This window comes from Octopus bimaculoides, chromosome 5, assembly GCF_046866305.1.
Source record: "Octopus bimaculoides isolate indiv1 chromosome 5, ASM4686630v1, whole genome shotgun sequence".
Classification (NCBI taxonomy): Eukaryota; Metazoa; Mollusca; class Cephalopoda; order Octopoda; family Octopodidae; genus Octopus; species Octopus bimaculoides.
This window is the reverse complement of record NC_142932.1, coordinates 434488-461248: the sequence shown is the minus strand read 5'-3', so window position 1 is coordinate 461248 and position 26761 is coordinate 434488. Positions and strand designations below refer to the sequence as shown.

Here is a 26761-nt window from a genome sequence, read left to right as displayed (position 1 = left end):
AACTACAATGATCTCTGCTTTTCAGGACTGGTTAGTCTTGTACTACCTCTGCACAAACCACTATTCTCAGTCTTTCTTTTGCAGAATGCTGGCATCTCGAAATCCCTCTCTGGGCATGTTTTCTCTATAATCATTGACTTGCAACTGTTCAAGTGGAATGATGTTGGCATTAATCTTAGAGTAATGTTTGCCATGAGTCGTGACTGAGGGATAGTACCAGCAATTTATAAAAATCAATGAAAACATAGTTTCCTTTGTTTCATTGGAAGATTGATTGCTACCAGTGTAAAGTTTGACTGTTGCTATGTTGTGTTATTGAATACATTCAAATGAAAACAAATGTTTCAATATTCTGTCATGGCATATTCATTGTACTCACAGGAGTATTGTTCCCAACAGTCTTGGAATGCCTACATAGGCTATAGTTACAACTCCTTCCTTCAAACCAAAAGAAAAGCCTATACACGCAGAGGAGTAGATGTGGAAAGATGTTTACCATAAATGTGATATAAAACACATACAAATATGTATATGGCATAGTTTATGCAGTTCAACCTTAGTGTGTTACAAGTATTTATTTTTTTATTCCTTTTGAAAGGATAAAAGATTTATTGCTTTTGGGAAGATTTCAGGAAGTTTCCAAACATTTTACATCGTTGCTGCTGTTACTGATATGGTTGTCTTGGAGGGGGAAAATGTGTTATTTTGATGATGTGTACCGACAAAAACCAGACTGCAATATCAAATTTCACAGTCCCTTATCCAGTGAGAAAGCACTGTTTGAAGGTTTAAAGTGGAATTTTCCTGTTGCTCCTTTCTTATCATGAGTGTTCAGTATCCCAATGTTAGCAAAACGTAATTTTTGTATAGGAAGTCATGTGGATGGTTGGGCCTTTAGGTCAATCATAGCAAAAAGAGAGGCAAACAAATGAAAAGCATAGAGAAAGAAATTCCTAGCCTTGTGCCTATAGTAGAAAGGATTATTATTATTATTGAGTGAGAGAGCAGGGCATGCCATCAAAGTGACACCGGGGTAAAATATACGAAGCCCATTATACCCATCATGACTACCCATCTGATAAGGGTACACCAGGCACATGCATCACAACCATATGTGCGCGACATAGTGGTCTCATATCAAGATAAACAGCGCATGACCTCGCAGGTGGGGCCCAGTTAGAATTTTCTCCACCAGTGACCATCCCGCTTTCTTTCTAAGTGTAAGGAATCTAATTCCATATTATCCAACATTTGCATTTTTTCAGACAGGAAGATGTGATTTGAAGGAGACTTGACTGTTATTTCTAGTAGAACAAGTGGTTACATAGAGGCTCTCTCATTCTACTGAATGTGAGTTGTGTGGGATGTGTTATAGTGTAAGTGGGAAATTATGTAAGGAGTTTGTATGTGTTGTGCTATAGTAGAAAGGATTATTATTATTATTAGCTTTATAAACACAGGAAGAATGAAAGGCAACATGAACTCTGCTGGAATTCAAACATAGAATGTAAAATATGTCAAAAAATATATCTGCATTTTGTTTGGCACTCTACCATTTTTACTTCTTTACCACACTATAGATTAGGATAATTATATAATGATGATGATGATGATGGTGATATAATAACATTTATTTTTCTTTATTTGCCACCAGGGTGATGGATGAGAGGGACAAAGACAGGTGCAATGGGCAAAGGTTTACATAGAATGAAATGACGAAAAAGAAAAAAAAGAGGATACACAGTACACAGCATAAATAAAAGAAGTATACCGAGAATACATTTCTTTCTTTAAGAAAAAAAAAAGTTGATAGTGATCTTCTTGATACAGGAAGACCTCTAGGATCAATTAGGGGAACCTCACCATTCAAGATCTCACTGAACACCAAGGGAAAGAGCTCTCTCTAGTTCCATTTCTCTGACTCACAGGTTTATATTTAGAGTGGTGCCATCCACTCTTGGTATTTTGCCACTGTCACTCACCTTTCAATAAATTCACTTGAGGACAGCATCTTGTTCTCAACCCTTATTTTCCTTTTCACGTAAAACTTTAAAAAATCAATGAGAGCTCTACTGAAAAAGAATGTCTCTGTTCACATACCTTTCAACCTAGTCCACCAAACAAACTCTTTTGCCATAGCCACAAGTCAGAGGAAAACTGCCTTACCCACTTGATTAAAGGAGGACACTTCCCTGCTACAAACCCTCTTATAGATTGCTTAAGTGGGACACACATCAGTCCCCTGACAGACTAAGCATGTGATGCAAAACGGTTCTGATAGGTGGCTGTATTCTTTGACCACTGAGTAGACACTGCTGTGCATTGTAGTGAGCCAATCTCTGAAAGCAGGTATTCTGGCCAATTTCAGGATGCCTTCCAAGTAATGTTGGTCAAGCCTAACCCTAACCCTAACCCTAACCCTAAAGGCTGATCCAAACTCACCAGAGTCCTGCTAATACTAGCCTTGGTCATAGCCCTCTCTATAATGTATTTCATAAGGTAGAGGTTGTCTGGATAGACCTGTTTTGGGTTTGCACACATTTGTGCTTCCTCTGTGCAACCAATGATGACAAGTGCCAATCTTTTCATAAATACCTTGACCAAAATCTTCAACTCTGTATTCAGCAGAGTTATGAGCCAAAAATTGTTGAGCACATCCCCTTTGTTTGCATCCTTTTTCAGTATTGTTACTACTGCCCTAGCATTAGGAATTCTCTCATTCTGCTGCTAGTTACAGTAGATGTCTGCCAAAAAGTCGCCAAACAAACCATGCATGAACTCAGAATTTACAAGGCAGACTAGCCAATCTGGGTGATTTGTGTCTTGTGCAAATGCTCATCCCCTACTATATTTTGACAGCCATTATTGGCTCTCCATCAAATCTCACATCTGCTAAGAGCCACGGCAGAGTGTCCAGGTATGAACTAAAGTCTACTACCATCACTGACTCATCACCCTCTTGAAACAGTGATACAAAGTGCTGCTGTAAAATCACATGCATCTACTCGGAACCATGTAGCATATGCCCATCCTGGTCTGTCAAAAACCTGATTAAGTTTTGTTTCCATGTTTTGTCTCCTCCATAAAGATGGATGAAATATCACGAAGCATTTTGCCTGACATGCTAATGATTCTGCCAATTTGCCACCTTAATAATAATAATAATAATAATAATAATAATAATAATAATAAAAAAATCCTTTCTACTAAAGGCACATGCCCTGAACTTGTGGTGGTGGTGGTGGTGGGGAGACTAGTCAATTACATCAACCCCAGTGTTCAACTGGTACTTATTCTATCAATTCTGAAATGATGAAAGGCAAAGTCAACCTCAGTGGGATTTGAACTCAGAACATAAAGACAGATGAACTGCTGCTAAGCATTTTACTGCTATGCTTTTAATTCTGTCAGCTCACCACCTTAATAATGATAATAATTCTTTCTACTATAGGCACAAGGCCAGTCATTTTTTTTTTGGGGGGGGGGCTTGTCAATTATATCAATCCTAGTACTTTTCTGGTACTTACATCATTGACCCTGAAAGGGTGAAAGGCAAAATTGACCTTGGTGGTATTTGAACTCAGGAAGTAAAGATGAACGAAATGCTGCTAAACATTTTGTCCAGCTTGCTGCCTTGACTTTAGCAACAACAACAACAACAACAGCAAGAACTGCAAGAACTGCTACTACTACCACTTTTGATACAGTAAAAACAAACAAAATACTGCACATACTCAAGGCACACGGAGTTGAGTAGTGCAGTGGAAGTAGGCAATAAGAAGAAGAAGAAGAAGAAGAAGAAGAAGAAGGAGGAGGAGGAGGAGGAGGAGGAGGAGGAGGAGGAAGAGGAGGAAGAAGAAGAAGAAGAAGAAGAAGAAGAAGAAGAAGAAGAAGAAGAAGAAGAAGAAGAAGAAGAAGAAGAAAAGAGGAGGAGACATGTAACTATGAAGTTACATGCTTCCACCACTCATTAATTATTTTATCTATAATTTATATTCTACCTACAGCTTGCACTGTGAGACATTTCTCTTCCTTAGATGTCAACTGGAGATCATTATGATTTCAAAACCTTTTCACAGCTCCTTTAGACAGTGTCAAGCAGCAGTGATGTTTATTAGAAAATGTCTGGATTCTTTTGGCCCACTTACATTATTTTTTCACCCACCTCTTGAAACCAAATCAAATTCAGCTGTAACCACTCCACCCATGCTGTGTCTATTTTGTTTTACTATTCACCAAGGATATGGTTTTTACTCTCATATGTCACTGCCACATACACAATGACTCACTTCTCAGTTTTTCCTTTGCAGGAGTTGGATGAATCTAAGAATATTTATTTTAAAATTTTCCTTCTACATTTATGAATTTTGTAGAAGCTTATATATATATATATATATATATATATATATATATATTTTTTTTTTCTAATAGCCTAAAGCAGCAGCTGTCAAACTGACTATTACTAACCTCCACCAAAAGATATTAGTGAAGTTTTTTTTTACCCTCTCACTCTTTATTAGCCCTTTAGTACTTAAACAGGAAATGTCGAATATTCTGTTTTGTGTTCACACCAGTTAGATCTGGCCCCTCACACCTACCCTACAATATCATTCTAAAAGTTTACAGTCACATCACTAGCAATCTCAAAGCTACAAGAGAATGCATGATTAATTCAAAACAATCTTTCATCTTTTATTGTCCACTTGTTTCAGCCATTAGACTCTGGCCATGTTGGGGCACTACCTGGAAGAATTTTTAGTCGAATGAATCAATCCCAGTATTATTTTTTTAAACCCTGGTACTTATTCTATCAGTCTCTTTTGTTGAACCATTTAGTTATGAGGATGTTAACACCATCACTAGTTGTCAAGCAGTGGGGGTGGGGAACAAACACACACACACACAAACACACATATTTATACATATATATATGATGGACTTTTTTCAATTTCTGTTTATCAAGTCCACTCACAAGGCTTTGGTTGGCTTGAGGCTATATAGAAGACACTTACCCAAGGTGCTACGCAGTGGGACAGAACTTAGAACCATGTGGTTAGGAAGCAAGCTTCTTACCACACAGCCACTCCTGCACCACAATGTAAATAAATATGTAAATAAATGTAAATAAATGTAAATAAATATGTAAATAAATATGTGTTACATTTGACAAAATGATTTGAATGCTAAAGGGTTACAGAGAAGACCTTGTAAGACGAGTAGATCAATGCCTGTGACCCTTTATAGAGCATCTATGACTTGTAGGCAGGGATGGAGAAAAGTATCTCCTCAAACAACAGACTGACCCAAATTGTTACAACTGTATGAGCTTCATTAAAGGCACACAAGACCAGTATTGAGCTGTTACACCAGTTGATGGATTAAATCTACTACTTATGTAGGCTATGGCAGGATTTGAACCCCAAAAGGAAAGAGTCATAACAAATGCTGCAAAGCATTCTGAGCATTACAATTCCACCAGTCTACATAGCCCTACATTTGGTCCTTTAGGAACTCCAGAAAGATAAAAGGCAAACTTAACCTCTAACTCTTCACCTTGGTGCTTGACAAGTTTAAAAAGTTGGAAGCCATTTTGATTTTAAGGAATACAGCAATTGACATAGCTACCCTTCAACTATGAGAAACACTGACTTGATGGAGACTGTTACACTATAATCACTCATCTATCAAGAAAAGCAGATTTAGTTTAGAGCTGAGTTTTCCCAATTTTTCACATTGGAGATGTACTTAAAGAAATAGGATTTTTCACATCCTAAGTTTTGTAAGTGAAACTAAATATTTCATATTTTATCTTCTATCGTTTACTTGTTTCAGTCATGTTGTAATCCTTAACATTGGACTGTTATAATGCCCACTGTGATATAGCAGTAGAGTTAGTAAGACAAGTAAAACCACAACTATCTATGATTGTTTATTTAATACTCTCTCTTGACGCTGACCAACATCACCTTATCTATAGCAACTAGCACATACCACTTGTCACGTAGGAGGGGTGTACCATTATTACTATTATCCCCACAACATATCCCCTTTTAAGTTTTCTTTTTTGCTAGGGAGTGTAATTTTATTTCTTTTAATAGCAATATTTTTTATATCACCCCCACCTCCCTTTTTTTGAGTTTTTTTTCCTTAGTTACACATTTAATATTTTTTCTGTTTGGCATCCACTTCCAGGAACTCTATACATTTTCTTTTTCGTATGCTTGTGCACCTGGGTTCAATCACCTGTGATGGTGTTGGTACTTGAAAAATATCATATACCCATTTCATTGGTTCTTCCATTCTCTTGAGTTTGCTCTCAACAAATCCTTTTTTCAGTTGGTTCATGTGTCTCTTGTATACGCCTTTTCTACTTTTTACCAAGTATAGCATTTTTCCTATGCATTTGGTAATCATGCTATCTTCCCAACTGTTTTCTGTTCTTATATGACCTCACAAATACCTTTTCACCAATTTTGCAAAATCTTGCTGGATTTTTCCCTTGCAATTTTTCTCTTTTTGCTTAGTAGCAATTTGTTGAAGACTGATTTTACTTTCCTCACAAATATCAGCTCTGCTGGTGACATACCTGCTAATATATTTGGATTTGGTGCCACACAGTATACTCTTAAGAATTGTTGTAGAGTTACCTCATCCATGCCTTCCTTATTCGACTTTCTTAAGGCTCTCTTGAATGCATCATCAAAGTGTTCTGCCTGTCCATTAAATCTGGGACATAAAATCTATAGCAAACATTTTACAGAACTTTTTAAATTCAAAAGACACAAATGGCATTCCATTGTCAGACACTATCATGTCTGGGATGCCAAATCTCACAAATAGCTCACATAAAAAAATTTGTCTTGCATTGCACAAATGTTATAAATTGATGTAAAAGTATTTTTTCCTTCTGCATTTTGCTATTTAAATGTTAAAATATGCCAAAGAAGCATGCCATTTTCAGTACCAAAACCCATTTTGATTTAAATTACAAAATTCAGTTAGTTGATTCCCTTTGAAAAGTTTAAATATTGTTCCTCTAAATTCAAAGCACTTGACCTTTTGAGAGCCTATGAATTACAGTGCAAAATAAAATTGTGAAACTTTGCTCCCCTCTTTTCACAAATAATTTTGATTCAAGAATTATACTTTCAGTATAAGTAGCTATTTGAACAACTTTTTTTCCATAAACTACTTTCAATTGTTTTTACAGTTACTGCTTTCTGATGTAAAATGCAATGGGTGGTTGGTTAGAAATCTTTACCAAAGGTGACAAGTCTTTTAGTGAACCAGTCACTGAGGTGCACTAGCTGTACATAGCCCTACACAGTTTATCCTTCGCAAGTTGTTCTCCTTCATGAAACTATTCTTTTATTTGTTTCAGTCATTTGACTGTGGCCATGCTGGGGCAACACCTTTAGTCAAACAAATCAATCCCAGGACTTATTCTTCGTGAGCCGGGGACATAAACACACCAACATCAATGTCAGGCAATGGTGGCGGGGACAAACACAGACACACAAACATATACATACATACATACATACACACACACACACATATATATATATATATGACAGGCTTCTTTCAATTTCCATCTACCAAATCCACTCACAAGGCTTTGGTTGGCCCAAGGCTATAGTAGAAGACACTTGCCTAAGGTGCCATGCAGTGGGACTGAACCCAGGACCATGTGGTTGGAAAGCAAGCTACTTACCACACACCTACTCCTGCGCCTATCAGAAGATTTTAATGGATATTCACCTCTAGTTTCCAGAAGAACTTTTCGACAGAGCAGGAATAGTTCTATAATTCTTTTATGATTAAAATTTCAGAAAACCAATAATAGTGCCAACCCATTTACACCTGCTGACATTTGTGAAACTATCTTTAATATTTCCCATGGTTTAGCACACCGGGAAAAAATGCTTAGTAGCATTTCATCCATCTTTATGTTCTGAGTTCAAATTCCATGAAGATTGCCTTTGCCTCTCATCCTTCTGGGGTCAATAAAATAAGTACTTGCTGAGCACTAGGGTCGATGTAACTGACTTGCCTCTTCCCTCAAAACTGCTGACCTGATGCCAAAAGTTGAAACCAATATTTCTCATGGCTAGACAGGTTTTCCACATGAGACTAAAAATGAACACCATCACTTGTATGATGATGATGATGATGCTTTTTTAGAACCATGATGTGATGCCAAAACAATGGTACACACAGACACACATGCGCATGTGTACACACACATACACGATAGGCTTCTTCAGTTTCAGCCTGCCATATTCACTTACAAGGCTTTGTTTGACCCAGGTGCCCCGTAGTGGGACTGAACCTGAGGCTACATGGTTGCAAAGCAATCTTCTCAACCACATAACCCATACCTGAACAGCAACATTTTGTGGCAGTTTCTGTAATAGTATGCTGTTCCTTGTTTTTGGATATTATTTTGGCAACAAAGTAACTTGTTTCTTGAGATATAGCTGATGTTTTCAATTTCTTGCTGAATGTTGCAGACTGCTTTTTAACAGATTTCAAAAGATGTTTGAAGTATTCTAAAAGTTTTCTTGACAAACAATAATGTTTGAAAGTAAAATGATCCTTTAGTTTCTGACTCCTTTCTCTTTATCAAGTGTCAACTGGAGATCATCATGATTTTTAACTCTTTTGATACCAACCTGTCCAAGACCATCTTTGATTCCAACTGCAAGATTTCTATTGATATAAATTAAAACCTTCCATCAAATTTGCAACTTAACAACTATGTTTTAAACACCAGTTTAATGATCATGAAGTTAGTTTACTAAATTCTTAATTATTGAATATTAATTATTGAATATTAATTATTGAATATTGAATATTGAATACTGAATATTTTCAAAATTAATTGAATTAATATGTGTCAACAAAAATATGGTACCAAAAGGGTTAATACTTTCTCACAATATTATTCCCTTAGGTAGTACCAAGAAGCAATGATGTTACCAGAAAATGTCTAAATTATTTTTGGCCCACATTGTAGCATGTTTTTTTTTCCCCTCTCAGCTTGTTACCAAAGCAGAATCAACTGCAACCACTCCACCCATGGTATGTCTATTTTGTTTTACTATTCACTCAGGATTTGGTCTTTGCTCTTACATACCTCTGCCATATACACAATGACACATTTTCTGCTTTCCTCAGCAGGAGTTGGATGAATCTAGGAATATTTATTTTTAAATTTTTATTCTATTTAAGAATTTTGTAAAAGCTGATATTTTTTCTTACGCCCTATGGCAGTAGCTCAAAACATATTAGTGAAATTTTTTTGGCAACCTCACTATTTATTAATAAAGAGCAAAAAATTGAGTTTATATCTCTATAATTCTTACTTTTGTTTGTTTTGCAAATACATCACCACAGACCAAATACTGACAGTGCATTAAAAAAACATAAAAAAAGAGTTATCACATAGATGTAAACTCTATTTTGTTTCCTCATTAATAAATAGTGAAGGTGCCAAGAAAATTTCACTAATGTCCTTTTTTGGTGGTGAGCTTTGTATTTGTCAGTTTTGAGAGCTATTACGTTAGAAAAATACCAGCTTTTACAAAATTCATACATACACATACATATACACGTGTGTGTGTCTGTTTTCACTGTCAATGTCTATCTGCAAAACTTCTGTGAGAAAAAAAAAACAAAGGAAAAAATACTTTCAAATGAAAAATGGTATTTGTTCTGCCCAAGTAGCACATAATAAAATCCTTTATCATTCTCTCCATCAGAAATGCAGTAAATGAGTGACTTGTCCATTGAAAACCTATAATCAAAGGACACTACCGTTCCTTAAATGCAATTTAAAAAGTCAATAAAAATTCAAATATATCAATCCCATACAAAAAAAAAAAAACGAGTTTGGTGATAGTTGTGAAGTTAGAAAGTTCCCTTTGTAAATATGCTGATTCAGGTTCAAACCCTTTGGGAGTGAATTTTGGTAAATGTGAAACAGTCCCATCAGAGGAAATGTTCTCACTCATGAGCAGTAGATGTAACATGTCACCTTGTACCAGGCCTAAAGAAAAAGTATTGGGGTTGTTGATGATGATGATAATGATACACACACACACGTGCGCGCGCGTGCACACACACACACACACACGCATATATGAACAAGGAGGACATGTTCTTGTCTGTCTCCTGTACAAGCATGATTTACACGTTTGCTACCACAACCTTGTTTAGGCTTAGCAGCCCTTCCTGTTTGTTTTCACTGTCCTGTTTGTGTTACCAATTTTGACCCTCCACAAAATCCCAAATTTTATTTAATTTGCTTTGCAGGAGCAACTGTTTTATCAAAAGCGTATATTGTTGTTAAATGCTTGAAATATGAGAGTAGAAAAACAGCCAACAACTGATGAAGGGTCATTCTTTATGTTGTTTGTCTTGTTTTCTATTTTTGTCTATCGTTATCTATACTATAAATTGCAGTGTTCTTGATTGATTGATTGATTGATTGATTGATTGATTGAGTGTCGGCAGATTCACTCGAGAACGGTGCAGTGGAATCGCGTGAAATTCAGCACAGAGCAGCAGCATGGTCCGCTCATGTTCAGGAGATTTTTATTGCCCTCCAACTCCCATGGTTACCGAGATAATCGATTATTACTTTTTAAGATAGGAATATCCCATTCAAAGTGGGGAGGGGCGATTTTGTTGCCTTTCCCATGTGCGAAATTTTATGAAAAACCAGCACAATAATGATTATTTTTTCCAAGTAATGTGGCTGGGTTTGTTTTTCGGAAATTTTAATCAGAGGCACAGAAAAAAAAATAATTTCAATTTTTTGTGCATTAAAAAGCCAAAGCTGTTAGACGCTGGCGTACAGCAATCGATATATACGCAGTGAACGTTTTCTCCATTTGCGTGCAATAAGGCTTAGGGCAAGCGAGTGTAACATCGAAATAACTTGAAAAGAATGCCTGTGGGAATGCCGTTATAATGAATGTTCATTTAAATGTATTTTGCATGGAGTTGATGTACTTTTTAACAGGAGAGGAGTGCCTGCAGGCTGGTTCTTCTCAAGTTTATCCATTTTCAGGTTCAATGTGTTTCAAATAAGTACTGACAATTGAAGGTGATTGCAAAGACAAAGAACTACCTGTTTTTTTTAACAATTTTAACAGTGAGAACATTGGACAAAATATGTTATTGACATTAATAGTTTGTACCTCAGCTAATTACTGTTGAGAACTGCATAATCCATGTGTCATGTTAGAGATCTAAAAGGCATTTTCGAATTTCATCATTTTCTTTAATCCAGGCAACGCTGGATATTTCTGCTATTGGAGCCTGGTGTTGCCATCCGGTTTCACCAGTCCTCAGTCAAATCGTCCAACCCATGCTAGCATGGAAAGCGGACGTTAAACGACGATGATGATGATGATATACGATGGGCTTCTTTCAGTTTCTGTCTACCAAATCCACTCACAAAGCTTTGGTCGACCTGAGGCAACAGTAGAAGACTTGCCCAAGGTGCCATGCAGTGGAACTAAACCCAGAACTATGTGGTTGGGAAACAAGCTTCTTACTACACAAAATTAATTTGTGTAAAAATCAATAAAAAGAGCACTCCAGCTAATGAGCATCTAATATTACTATAAATGCTTCACACTACATGCATTAAATGCTCTACTAATAGTTTCATGTACATAAGTATGTTCAATTAGTGTTTGATAAACGAACTTATGTATGTGAAACTATTAGAAGTGCATAAAATGCTAAATGCATGTAGTGTGAAGCATTTATAGTCATTTATACTAGATTACCCGTTGGGTCACCGGGAAAGTCTGAGTTCCCAGCAACAGAGTTTTGTTTTGTGGGTTTTTTTTCTTTTCCAGGTTATTTTGCATGCTTTCAACAAATGTGACATCAAAATCACATGTAAATGGCTCCTTTCCCCCAGAAAAGGAAAGATTTGGCTGCTATTTCTTGCACGCCCTGCTACCATGTAACAGGTATTTCCAGTACTTTATCACAAACATCTGTTACATGGTAGCAGGGCGTGCTAGAAATAGCAGCCAAATCTTTGGAGCTGAGATACGTTGAATGCACTCAAAATTTTATAAAATTGTTTGTAATGATATTCCCTTGGGGTGATCTTTCGTTTTGACTCTCAGGGCTGTTGTTTTGACTCTCAGAACTGTCATCAGGATCAGCTGGTTTTGTTTGTTAATTTCAGTAAAAATTTTTATTTATTTACTTTTGTTTTAAAGTGAAAGAGAGGAGAAAGTGAAAGATGTATGAACATGTATATGAAATGGATGTGCGTGTGTGTGTGTGAGAGAGAGAGAATGCAACTTACATATACATGAGAACACACATGTTCACACACTCTCTCTCTCTCTCTCTCATACACACACACACACACATGTACATAAAAAAAGATGTATGCATATGTATTGATGTATGTACATATACATGACAACACACCCCTTCACTCACTTACTCTCTCTCCCTTTCACACACACACATCCATTTCACATACACATACATACAGAGTGTAAAGACTATGCGTGTGTATATGTCACAGATAACAGACGTGTGTTTGTGTTGATTGACAAACTATGACATTCATTTTATGTGTGTGTATGTATGTTGAAGTCATGGAAATGATGGGGGTTTTTTTGTCCAGAGATAGCAAACAAAAATTGTGCTTAAACGGTTTCTTTAATAAATAAAGTCTAAAATATCACAAAAATTTGTACAGCACTGCCGAAGGTAAGTATGAAAATAAATATGCAAAAAAATTCAGATAAAATATACTATTTCTGAGATATATTGGGTATACACAAAAAATCTATAGAGTTTTAGTATTATCAAGATATATATATATATCTATATATATATATATATAGATATACTGATATGTATGCACACACAAGCACAAATGCACATATGATGTATGCCTCTATGTGCCTCAGTGTGTGTGTATTTGTATGAGTGTTCTGTGTGTGTGTGCACGTGTTTGCATGTGTGTGTGTGTGTGTGTGTGTGTGTGTGTGTGTGTATGTGTGTGTATATAAAGAGAAAAAGAGGGAGAGATTTGTGTGTATCATGTTAAAGAAGAGTCTTTTTTTTATATACATAAAAAACAAGCATTGACTGAATAAATGACTCATTACAAGTGTAATGTCTAATATTTCTAATAATTATATTGTTTGTAACTTCAAAGTTTTGCTAAGTGTGTGATGTATTCAAAGTGGTATTTTGAGTTGGTCACATATACAATGATATATAATTACACACTTATATATATGATGTACATGTATGTGTATGTATGCGTATATATGTATGTGTGCGCACACACACAAACACGTACATATTCTTTTATTCTTTTACTTGTTTGTCATTTGACTGTGGCCATGCTGGAGTACCACCTTTAGTTGAACAAATCGACCCCAGGACTTATTCTTTGTAAGCCTAGTACTTATTCTGCCAGTCTCTTTTGACAAACTCCTAATTTAGGGGGACATAAATACACCAACATTGGTTGTCAAGCAATTGAGGGGGGACAAGCACAGACACGTCTACCAAATCCACTCACAAGGCTTTGGTTGGCCCGAGGCTATAGCAGAAGACACTTGCCCAAGGTGCCATGCAGTGGGAATGAACCCAGAACCATGTTTAGTATGACTGTATATAACCCAGAAAATGCATGCATGTGTGGTTAATTTGGTGTTAGTAAAAAGGACTGGAATGAGACATAGTGAAAAGTTATAACATTTTCCAGGAGGAAAAGAAGAATTACTTCACTTGGATTAATGCTAGCAATGGTTGAAGCATGTCAGTTGTGTGTATGTGTACACATATGTCATTTCCTAGTACAAAAATAGGCATGACCACATTGCTACAATGTATTTCTGCTCATGGGAACAGCATCCAAATATTTTGCTTTTTGAATTCTCAAACCACCTGGACTGTGAATGTTTTAGAATGATTCTCTGTAAGGTGGCAGAAACGTTAGCACACTGGGCTTAACATCCTTCCATGGTTTTGGTTTCAGTCCCACTACTTGGCACCTTGAGCAAATGTCTTCCATATTCCCAGACTGTATAATGCCTTGTGTATGAATTTGGTTGACAGAAACTGCAGAAAGCTTGTCATATATGTTTGTTTTCTATACATTTTTTAATAAATATTTTGTGTGCGCGGATATTATCTAACCATCTTGCTTGTAATCTACCTCCAATTCTTCTGCCAGTTGGCTTGGTTTGAAGAATTTGTCTTGTGATTCTTTCTTATGGCATTCTAACCATGTGTCCATAGCTGTGACCTCTCAATGCAGACAAATGCACTCTAATGACTAGCAATGATGTGTGTGTGTGAAATAAACAAAGTTCTCACCTGAAACTCCTTTATCATCATCTCGGCCACCTCTGTATGACCATTACGAATGGCATCCATCAACGGGGTCGTTCCACATGCATCTCTTACATCAACTGGATGACAGCAGTCAGACAGCAACCATTGTGTGACTTCTTGACAACCATGAAGTGCTAGAACAGAGAATAAATGTTGTTGGTGCTGGTAGTAGGTGCTGACAACACCTTAGCTAAATATATATATATATATATATATATATATATATATATATATATATATAGTTAGCTATATACATATACATATTTACCAGAAGTAACAGAGTGACTCAAAGTCCAAGAGTTTCGTGTGTTGGCACTAATGCATGAAACTCTTGGGCTTTAAGTCACTCTGTTATTTCTGCTGAATATTAATAAAAATATACATATACTCATATTTTGAGTCCTATTTTTCTTGTTTGCAGCAACATACCTATATACACGGACAGAGGTCACTGCCATTTACCATTACCAACACGCTCACTACTACTACTACAACCAACAAAAGATGCCCCCACGTGGACTATTGACACCAGTAAGGAACAATTTTGAACTTTTCATTTAATTTCATTTAATTTCATTGAAAGAAAAATGACAACGCTATTCAAGAGAAGATTTGCGTTTTCAAACTCGGAACTTAGAAAACTGATAAGGAGGATACAGGAGGCGGTCGAAAAAGCCAGCTTCTATATATGGCTGAAGCGGGAAGACCGAATATGGCTTGAAAGTCATAACATGTCTAGGTGAAACAGGCTGACACTGAAGTGGCTTTGTGCCCTCCATTGTCAGTTAAAGTTCAGACAGTGTCATGTGACAACTTGCTGGAGCTACTTGCTGGAGCCTAGCAGCGGGAGGTTTAGACAGTGTCATGTGACAACTTGCTGGTGCTGCCTACTGGACCCTAGCAGCGGGAAATTTAGACAGTGTCACGTGACAACTAGCTGGGGCTGCCTGCTGGAGCCTAGCAGCAGATATAAAAAGGGGAACTTGACACGACGATCAGTCGGACGCTGACACTCGTTGATGCTGCATCGAAGAGGCCAGGGAATAGAAGAAAGAAGACATGCACCCAACACCAGAGCTGAAGACACCTCCGAAAGGAGGGGCCCCGCCACGTCAAAACGGTAGAGGAGTAGGGACCGAAACCGGACGTGGTTCCTCCTGATGATGTCTTCAGCTAACTGGATCCTAATCCACCAAGGGAAGGTATGTCAGAAGAAAGTAATTCAACAACGCGGGTTGATGAACCGTAAGACGTGTGGCCAGAACCTCCTGGAAAATAACCATAGCGAGGGACATTCCACAGTTGAATCAGAACAGTCACAAACAGTGAAAGAAGACATGCACCCAACACCAGAGCTGAAGACACCTCCGAAAGGGGGTGGCCCCGCCACGTCAAAACGGTAGAGGAGTAGGGGCCGAAACCGGACGTGGTTCCTCCTGATGATGTCTTCAGCTAACTGGATCCTATAAAGGAGCTGTTGTGGTAGCAGACCACGAAACATGGTTGAAATTCCTTTTTGATAAGGTTCGTTTTTACAAGAACGGAAACATGTAAAAAATATCTCTGACAAAATTTTAAATTAAAATTCATTTTTGATATATTGGCGTTTTCAAACTTCTTTTTTATAAATATATACCCACTCGTATGCCACCTACACTTTTTTATCAATATATATATATATATATATATATATATATATATATACATACATGTGTATTTATATATATAGTTATTTATACACACATACATACATATATACTATATATATAAACATATATGTATGTATATGTTATATGTAGACATATATGTGTGTATGTATGCATACACACACACATGTACACACACACACAAACACACAGACACACACATACATGCATATATAGAAAGAGAGATAAAGAGATGGGATGGAAGAGAAGAATCAATGTGCATGGCCGAGTGGTTAGGGTGTTGCACTCATGATCACAGTACATTGTGTTCTTGAGCAAAAAGACTTCATTTCATGTTACTCTACAATGATTTTGACATCTTAGACAAGTGATAAATATCAATGTTTTGTCATGTTTGTGACTTGTCAGTACCACATACACAAAACAAGTGCTAAAGCAAGCTAAATCGCTGTCTATGATTATATGCAAAATGGTGTAAGAACCATCTGCTGCTATGTCCCAAAGTTTCATGTTATGGAAAAAAATTCAGATATGAATTAAAAGCAGCTTTGAGGGATACAATATTGAACACACATACATAAATTCATGAAGTAACTGTACTTCCTTGTCAATAGAGGATGTGCACTTAAGTAAGGTATTTCATTACCTGCAGTATGTAAAGGTGTGCGTTGATTTTTACTGGAAACTTTCCATATAGAAGGGTTGTTGTTGAGTAAAATTTCAACGATATCCAACTTGCCCTCTCTGGAATTTAAAAAAAAAGAGATAAAATATTTTTAATGATTTACAGAAATAAAAAAATAACATTATAAAAACAAAAGAAACAGAATGATTAAATGATGGGTGCATTTGTATAGATGTGTATAATATTACATTCACCCCCCCCCCCCCACTCCACATGATAGTTGCATCCTATAATATCAAGGACATGGGGTACCTATTCTAAAACCAGGATACATATGCTGTGTGTGGTTGTGTGTGTGTGTGTGTATAAATATATATATATATATATACATATCTACCAATCTATCTATCTATCTATTTAATTCAATACTACTTATCGTTTAACGTCCGCTTTCCATGCTAGCATGGGTTGGACCCAATAATAGGATAAAATCTTTTATAAACATTTTATCAAGTGGTTAGCGTGAAAAAACTCATAAGGGAAAAATCCATCATTTATTCCACGAGAATATATTTATTTATATTTATATAAGGGCATTACTACAGAAGAATGCCTCACGTTAAAACTACCATAATAGACACATTTTTACCGAACGTGAGGAAATGCAACTCTCAAAAACAGACTTAACTATATATCGAATGATTTCACGATTATTACAACAATATGTAACTTTCAATCATCAGTATAGTATGGTCAAAATATAGGAAAATAAACAAAAGATTCAACATACCAAAATGAACACCCTGTGTATAGAAGATTATTTATCTCTATATATCTATGTAAAAAGTGGGCTTTTTTTTAATTGCACCTCGGTAACACGTGTTTATACCATTTTGGTATGTTGAATCTTTTGTTTATTTTTATATATTTTGACCATACTATACTGATGATCGAAAGTTACATATTGTTGTAATAATCGTGAAATTGTTTGATAGATAGTTAAGTCTGTTTTTGAGAAGAGGAAAACTGGGTATAAGAGGTATCAGATGTTGTGTGCAAGAAAAGAAGACTGCACTGATTTGGTCATGTGATGTATATGGATGAGGACAGCTGTGTAAAGAAGTGCCGAGCTCTCACTGTGGCAGGGACCTGTGGAAAGGGTATACCAAGGAAAATGTAGGATGAAGTGGTGAGAAAGGATCTTCAGACACTGGGCCTCACTGAGGAAATGACAAAGGACTGGGACATATGGCAATTTGCTGTATTTGAGAAGACATGTCAAGATAAGTAAAATCACAGTCATCCACACATACAGGCTTGCCCTTTCTAGGTGCTGGTATCATATAAAATGCACTTGTACAGATGCAGTATAAATGCACCCATGCCAGTGAAATGTAAAAAAAAAACACCCAGCACAATCTGTAAAGTGGTTGGCGTTAGGAAGGGCATTCAGCCATAGAAACCATGCCGCAACAGACAATTGGAGTATGGCCAGCTCCTGCCAAACTGTCCATCCCATGCCAGTATGGAAAATGGATTTTAAATGATGCTGACGATGATGATGATGATGATGATGATGAAACTTTTAAGCTTGTCCAACACCATGGCAAAGAAAAAAAAAAAATTATATGGATGTAAACTTGATTTTCTTTTGTTTTAATAAATAAAAGGTGGAGAGAGGACAAAAACATCACAAATATATTTTATGGAGAGGAAGTACCAGAAAGATGTCAGTTTGAGAACCACTGGTTTAACTTCACTTTAGCTTTAACTGAACAGATCCATGTTCAAAGGCAGTCTATCCATGACCATTTTATCTTTATTCTTTTAACCATAGTTTATCTGAGACTATGTTATCCAGTGTGTCCTCTTTTTCTTTTAACATGGTAGGGTGGGATCTAAGAGAGAACTAGCTGCTTTGTATAGAAAGTTCAGTGACTGTGTAAAGAGTACCTTGTCGGCATGTATGCTACTTAGTTCATACCAATGGAAAAGATTTGTAAAGAAAACAAACTGATCATCTATGGATTCAAGTAAGCTACAAAAGCATCAGAGCTGATTTAGTAGCCAAGAAAAGAGATGGCATAATTCCTGCAACCACTCTGTCTGATAAACACAGTACTTGGTGCAGCAATTACATGGATCAATATAAAATTTAATTCTGGCAACAATCCTTGCTTGCAAGCACATACCATTCAAATTGTAAAAGATTGATTAGATGTAGCCTGCTCTGTTGTGCAGCCCACACTGTACTACAAATACAAGAGCAGTACAGCATATTAGCAGCAACTATGACAAACAGAAGCATATAAACACACACACACACCATAATAATAATCATCATCATCATCATTTAAGGTCCGTTTTTCATGCTGGCATGGGTTGGATGGTTTAACCGGGGCTGGCCAGCTGGGGAGCTATCCAGGCTACAATTGTCTGTTGTGGCAGGGTTTCTACAGTCGGATGCCCTACCTAACACCATGTATTATGAAGCTAGTTCTTACTGTAGTCTCTACAGTGTTTACTACATGTATTAACAGAATATTATTGCTGCTATATATGTATGTATGTATGTCTGTCTATCTGTCTATCTGTCTGTCTGTCTGTATGTATGTATGCATGCATGCATGTACATATGTCCCCCCCCCTCTCTCTCTCTCTCTCTCTCTCTCTCTCTCTATATATATATATATATATATATATATATATATATATATATATATATTGATCTATCAATCAATCAATCAAACATACACAAATATATAGATCTATATCATTTCAATGTCCATATTTCCATGCTTGTCAGGGTTAAACAGAACTTGTTAACCATTTAGCATTCAGATTTGTCTGTCAAATATAATGCTTATTTATTCACATTGTTTTGAATTAATCATGCATTGCCCTGTAGCATTGAGATTTCAGTGATGCGATTGTTCACTTTTAGAATGACCTTGTAGGGTGGGTGTGAGAGGCTGGATATGCCCAGTTTGAACATAAAATATCTGGAATATTTTGGCAGGATTAAAGCAGGTCTTTTATAGTTCGATGCTCTTCCTGTTACAACTTCTCACCTATTTCTGAACAATGTGGTATTTCTCCAAACCCACTGAACAATGAAGAGCTCAATGACTGGACATACCTTCATGGAAGACTGCAAACATCATTTGGATGAATGGTGAATTTGTTTACAATCAGTTTGCAAATGTCAAGATGAGGGGAAGATGTGCACATGTGCGTGCACACACACACACACCTATGCACACACACACACACCTATGCACACACACCTATGCACACACACACACACATCATCATCATCATCATTTATGCCTGTGTTATATACTGGTATAGGCTGGATGGTTCAACAGATACAGTGAGTTGAAAGACCATTGACATAAATGTTTCAGTTCAAGTATGGTCTCTGTGGTCAGATTCCTTTTATAATGCCAACCACTTTACAGAGTATAGTGAGTGCTTTACCATGGCTCCAGTACTAGTGGTTACTGCCTTGTAACTCATAAAAATAAAGATTCCCCTCACTCTCTCTCTCTGATACATACATGCTGAAAAGGAGGAGGAGAAAAATGGTGAATTTAGGCAAGATGTGGAAAACTTTAAAATATATTAAAACAGGTTCATTGTTGTAAGGTGTTAGTGTAGAGATTAAAAGAAACAATGTTAAAATGGAAAGTAAGAGTAGTGAAAAAGAGTCAGTGAGACAGAGTCTGAAAGGGACAAGTAAGCAGGTGGAGTGGTGGACAGATGAGGGGGACTTACAAAAACCATGTTTTAAAGTAGAATTCAATAAATATGAAGGGGAAATTAAAACTAATGCAGATTATAAAGGTTACAAACCTAACAGCAATGTGAAAAGAATTCCACCCATCTTTGTTGACCAATGCTGGGTTGGCACCATTTTCTAAAAGAATCTTGATTACTTCCTTGTTTCCTTTAGCTGCAGCTAACATTAATGGTGTCCTGGAAAAAAAAATGAAACAGAAGGAACAAAATTATATACACACACACATATATATATATATATATATATATATATATATATATATCATTATGGTGTATTTTGTAAAAAACATAGTAGAGTACAATATAGAGCTTGTCCACATTCAGATTTACTCTGTGCTATCCAGTACTAATATTATATATACTTCAAGGTCTATGTTTGGCCATCTGTCATGTGTGAATAGGTAATTTTCAATTATATACACATACACATAATTACAAGATCCAAGGATCAAGGTGTAGGAAGAAAGTTAGCTTCAAGCAATCTGTAGTAAATATAAAAACAACTTTCAGGGACAATAGTGGTTTATTGATATGGAAGGTTGTGGATTTTTTTTCGTATTGGAGCACAATAAATTAAAAAGGGTTCTTTTTATATTTCATGGTAGGCAACCAGGGTCACAGAGTATGCGAATAAGAATATAAGAGTTAAGGAATAGAGTAGATAAGGTTCGGGCTACATATGTTTCATAATGAGTGGTACCTCAGAAGTGGTTGATCTCTAAGCAAGGTGTGTACCACAAGCTACTCTTCAGGCCAAGGATATCTTGATTAAATGAAAGTTTACATTGTTGCAAGGAGGTACATGTTAATGCATGGAAGATTCAATCAGAATGTGTAGAGAGTATATGGAGAATATAAATGTAGAGAGAAATTAGGATTAAAAGAAGGAAAAAGGAAAAAAAAACATATGGGAGTGAGAAGAAAGAGGAATTTAATCAAGATCATTTGGCAGGTAGTATTCCACAGGACTATTTTAGCTGAATCATTGCAAGGGAGCAGTATTTGAAAAAAACGATAATGTGGAGGGGAGAGGGTGGGGAAATATTCTTGGTCAAGGGGGAGGAAAAAGTATGCATGATAAAAGCAAGATAGAATGGGCAAGAATAAGGATCTGCCAAATATACACACACACACACACAAAGCATACCCGAAAAATCAATAACACATGCACAAGTACACAGCCTCCACAATGTACAAAACATTTCAAAAAAACAAAAAAACAATACACATACATAGACACACACACACAGCCAGGCAGAACTATTGACCATGTCCCCTCAATAGAAAGAAGATAGCACTTTGACAATATATCCCAAACACATACACACAGCAAAACAAATGACAAATAATTCCACCCTAATTCCCTGAATAACCATCCTTAAAAAAAAACATTCAACCATTTTCTTTCAATAGACAAAGGAAAAAAGAAAAAAATGTTTTTGACAATAGATTCCAAACACACACACACTCACACACAGAGCCAGGCAGAACTACTGACCACACACCCTCAATAGAAAGAAGATAAATGTACTTTGACAATATATCCCAAACACACACACACACACACACACACACACACTCAGCTGGTTAAACCACCAATAAAAAAGCTTCCTATTCGATTCAAAAGACTTCCTGAAACTTGAACTCTGGAACCCCACCTCAAGCCTAGCAGACAAAACATTTATAACAGAAGGACTAGAGCAAAATTTCAATAAGAACTTAAATATGGGTACAAACTTGTAAACCCCCACAAAAATGCTTTTTCTTCTGACTCCCTAAAAGGTTCTTTCTAATATTTGATGAGATGGATACATTAAAACCAGTTTATATCTTATTAAACATTCTCTAAAATATACTTCTGTGCCTTTTACAACTTTATTAACTTTATATATATATATATGTGGAGAGATAGAGATAGAGAGCGAGAGAGAGAGAGAGAGAGAGAGAGAGAGAGAGAGAGAGAGAATGGTTACATGGCATGGCTTTCTGAAAGATAGAAGTCAGGCAGTAGTGGCCAATGGAGCCACCTCAAAGAAAACACAAATAGTGAGTGGTGTTCCACAGGGCTCTGTCTTGGGACTACTGCTTTTCATGGTGGCCCTCTAAGATATGCCCTCAGCTGCCTGGATAGCCGCCCTTGCTAGCTACGCAGATGATATGAAAGTCTTGCAGAAAATACAGAACCCCAGCAATGTTGCGCACCTGCAGCAGGCATTGGACTCAATTTACAGATGTGCCGAGGACAATAATATGCAGTTTAATGTTGAAAAATTCCAAGCCTTGTACTACCAGCACTCAAAACTTAATATAAAACTCACAGGGTACACTGGCTCACAAGGGATTACAATCCCAGAGCCTAAATCAGTGTGGGATCTGGGTATTGGCATGAGTGATGATACCTCTTTCCAAGTGCATATTACCAGGATGTCAACAAAGTGCAGACTACTGGCTGGATGGATCCTGAGAACCTTCAGAACCAGAGAGAAGGAAACCATGATGGTCCTCTGGAGGTCATTCATCCTCAGTTGCATGCATTATTGCTCTCAACTATGGTCACCGCAGTGTAAAATTAACAGCGGACCTTGAAGCAATCCAGCATAGCTTCACAAAGCTTCTCTGGACCATCTGAAGCAGTTGCATCCATTTTAGGATTTTCAATCCATGAAAGAGAAACCAAAATAGTGAAACTGCAAATTCATCTACCAAACGAACAAAGAATATTGCTCAGAAATAATGAGGATATATATGGCTGTCAATGAACGACATATGAGAACAACATTGACAGAATTCTTTTCATTGTGCATCAATGATAACTTTTCAAAAACATTACTTTACGTTGAAGTACTCATGCATTTCACTTGGAACAATTCTTTGATAACACAGTTCCCCTGCCTTTGGTGTGACAACATAAACATGACCAAGTGCTTCTTCTTTGAAAACGTTTAAATGGCCTTCAACTTTTTTCCTCACTTCTTTTTTGCCATTCTTTGTCACCCACTACACTCTCTGAGTGGTTGGCGTTAGGAAGGGCATCCAGCTGTAGAAACTCTGCCAAATCAGACTGGAGCCTGGTGTTGCCATCCGGTTTCACCAGTCCTCAGTCAAATCGTCCAACCCATGCTAGCATGGAAAGCGGACGTTAAACGATGATGATGATGATGATGATGATGAAGTTCGAAATAGTATTTTTTCCTTTCCTGCTACACATTGACATTTTCAACTTGGAGTGCTTGTGACCCAACAGGTCATGGCGGATATATATATATATATGTACCATCATTATCATAATCATCATTTAATGTCTGTTTTCCAAGCTAGTATGGATAAGATCAGGGGTCAGTAACCTACAGCTTGCGGGCCAGATCTGGCCCGTGAGAACTGATGCCCAATGAGTTGTTTATTTAAAATTTATATTTATTGGAATATGAGAGACAAGACTTTCGATTACAATAAAAGGCCTGCTATTACATTTTTCTACAAATATGATTCACTCTATTTAATGTCCACCACCAACTGGATGTGAATGTTTTGACAGCAAAAACCCAATAAAAAATTTGTCGCATATGTAGGGCTCTGTACATAATTTCCGCTCACACAATGCAAAAATAATAACAATACAATTCCAAAACATTTCTATCCAATCACCACCACTCACGTGTAAAAAATAAAAAAAAACAGAGCTGACTTGAGCCTGCTGACGACATAAAAAGACTGCCTTGAATGGACAATTGCCTTCTCTCTTTCAATGACAACTCCCCATCTCTGATTTGTGAAACAGCTTACCTCCACCACCTACGGTCGGTAAGTTACAAACACTCATTTTCTCATGCTTGAATTCTTCATTGGGTTCTGTTATATTATTACACATCTCTTCTCCAACAAGAGACTTTTACTGATTTATTTCATTATTGCATTTTTCAAATGATACACTTATTGTCATTGTTTAAAATCTCATTTGTTTCATCTTGTTGTCCTTGCCACCATATACTTACCTATTTCTGCCTTTATCATCATCATCATCATCATCATCATCATCATCATCATCATTATCACCCCATTATACAAGTTGTTAGCCACAACCAACTGGTATTATTACAATTATAATATGAGATGAGGCTTTTGAATACAATAATAGGTCTGCCATTAAAAAAATAGAATTATTCAGATGTAAAATTTTTAATTTAAATTTAAATTTTGTTTGTAGGAAAAAATTTCAATGACCATGAATGCAAAACAAAGAAAGGTAGATGCTGAATGCCAAATTTTCCAAGAAGCTTGGACATTAGATTACTTCTTCATTGAGCACAGTAGGAACCTGATTTATCTCATATGTCTAGAAAGCATTGCTGTGAATAAGGTAGCAAATATTAGGTGACATTATGAGATGCACCATTGTGAAAATTTTAAGGCAGTTACTGGACAAGTAAAGAAAGATGAAGTTAAGTGGTTGAAGTTTAATTTTGGAAAACAAACTTAATTTTTTACTAAAAGAAAAGGTGAAAATGTAGCAAATACAATTGCCAGTGATGAAGTCTCACAATACACCGCTGAAAAGATGAAACCTTTTACAGATGGTAATTTTTTTAAAGACTGCATATTGGCAGTGTTGGATATTGTTTGTCTAGAAAAATAGTTTTTAATTAAAACTAACAGCCTGTCTCCAAGAATGGTCACATGGCAGGTTGAAGAAATGTCAGCAGATGTTAAAAATCAATTAATCAATCCTCACAGTAAATTACAATATTTTTCAATTGCAGTCAATGAGAGTACAAACTTAAGTGACACTGCACAACTTGCTGTCTTTGTGCGAGGAGTGACTTCAACTTTTCAGATCTTTGAAGAATTTATTGAGTTAATTTCTATGAAGGAAACCATAACTGGAACATACATCTTTGAAGTTTTGTTGAAAATGATATCAGAAAGGAATATCATTTCTGAATGAAAATGATATGAGGGCAGCGAGCTGGCAGAATCATTAGGATGCTGGGTGAAATGCTTAGTGGTATTTTGTTTGCCGTTACATTCTGAGTTCAAATTCCGCTGAGGTCGACTTTGCCTTTCATCCTTTCAAGGTTGATTAAATAAGTACCAGATACGCACTGGGGTCGATATAATCGACTTAATCCCTTTGTCTGTCCTTGTTTGTCCCCTCTATGTTTAGCCCCCCCCCCCCCCCCCGTGAGCAATAAAGAAATAGATATCAGAAATGAAGTTTGATTTTTCGAAGCCAATTGACATCACAACTGCCCCAGCAATGGTAGGACAAAAAGAAAAAAAAAGGCTTTGTTGCACTACTGCAAGAACATATAGAAAGCCTTGGAATCACACATAAGCTTGTTAAAATTCATTGCATCATCCATCAAGAGACATTGTGTGCCAAGTCTGAAATTTAAGAATGTTATGGATATTTTGAATGAATCCTATCTTGTGGATTAAATCATCAGTTTAAACAGTTTTTGCAAGGTACTGAGGTAGAATATGGTGATCTTGCTAATTTCTGCGATGTACACTGGCTTAGCCAAGGATCAGTGCTAAAAAGAGGTGGCGATATTTCTCAAAAGCAAACGTGTAGATTCTTTGTAGCAGTTGACTATGGTGCTGCTACACCAGTCATTGGGTATGACTCCTTCCTGTATCACCTGGTTGACTATATGGGTGACTAGACTATAGCCAACACTCCCAGATATTTTAAGCATCTCTATGATGATTCCTAATGGGCTGGGGGCTTTCCCTATCTTCATACCCTTAATTGCTTTATCTAACAGGGTACTGTCAATTCGGATAGCTGATCCCTCTGTTGGGTCATTTGGCAGACTCTCTTTCTTTCATTCATTCTTTTTATTGAGCAACCTTTCATAGTGGCGTCTCCAAAGCTCTCTCTTTGCAGCCTCGTTTAGTGCAACTGAACCATCATCCATGCAGACACATTTCTTTCCTACGACATCATGATTCTCTCTCACACATTGTCTTGCAACATGAAATACCTCAAGTCTTTGGTCCTCACGGTGCAGAACTTTGGCAAATTTTTTCTTATCTGCTTCCCCACTGGCTAAATAAACCTGTCGCCTAGCTTCCCTTCTGGCAGATTGGTAAAATTCCCTGCTACCACCGTTCTTCCAAGCCTGTTTCTCTTCTCTAATAGCCTTGTCAACAACATTGATCCACCACCATGTTACCTTGGGTCGAGAGGGGACTTTGCACCATCCACAGATCTGGTCAGTGGCACTCAGCAAGTTGTCCCATAGAAACCTCCAGTTGTCTTCCACAT

General features: G+C 36.8%; 1 protein-coding gene across 3 annotated transcripts in view; it reads right to left on the bottom strand.

Moving 5' to 3' along the window:
* LOC106871250 (ankyrin repeat domain-containing protein 16) overlaps positions 1-26761 on the bottom strand; it is a 77555-nt gene that overhangs the window by 24453 nt on the left and 26341 nt on the right. For all 3 annotated transcript variants that reach the window (XR_016241810.1, XM_014917603.3, XM_089351911.1), the window contains exons 2-4: positions 20548-20670; positions 16714-16811; positions 14383-14534 (exon numbers count right to left, since the gene is read on the bottom strand). Coding sequence is in view for 2 of the 3 variants with exons in the window: in XM_014917603.3 (XP_014773089.1) it covers positions 14383-14534; positions 16714-16811; positions 20548-20670 (373 nt within the window). In the remaining variant the exon portion in view is untranslated. The remainder of the gene's footprint in view (positions 1-14382; positions 14535-16713; positions 16812-20547; positions 20671-26761) is intronic.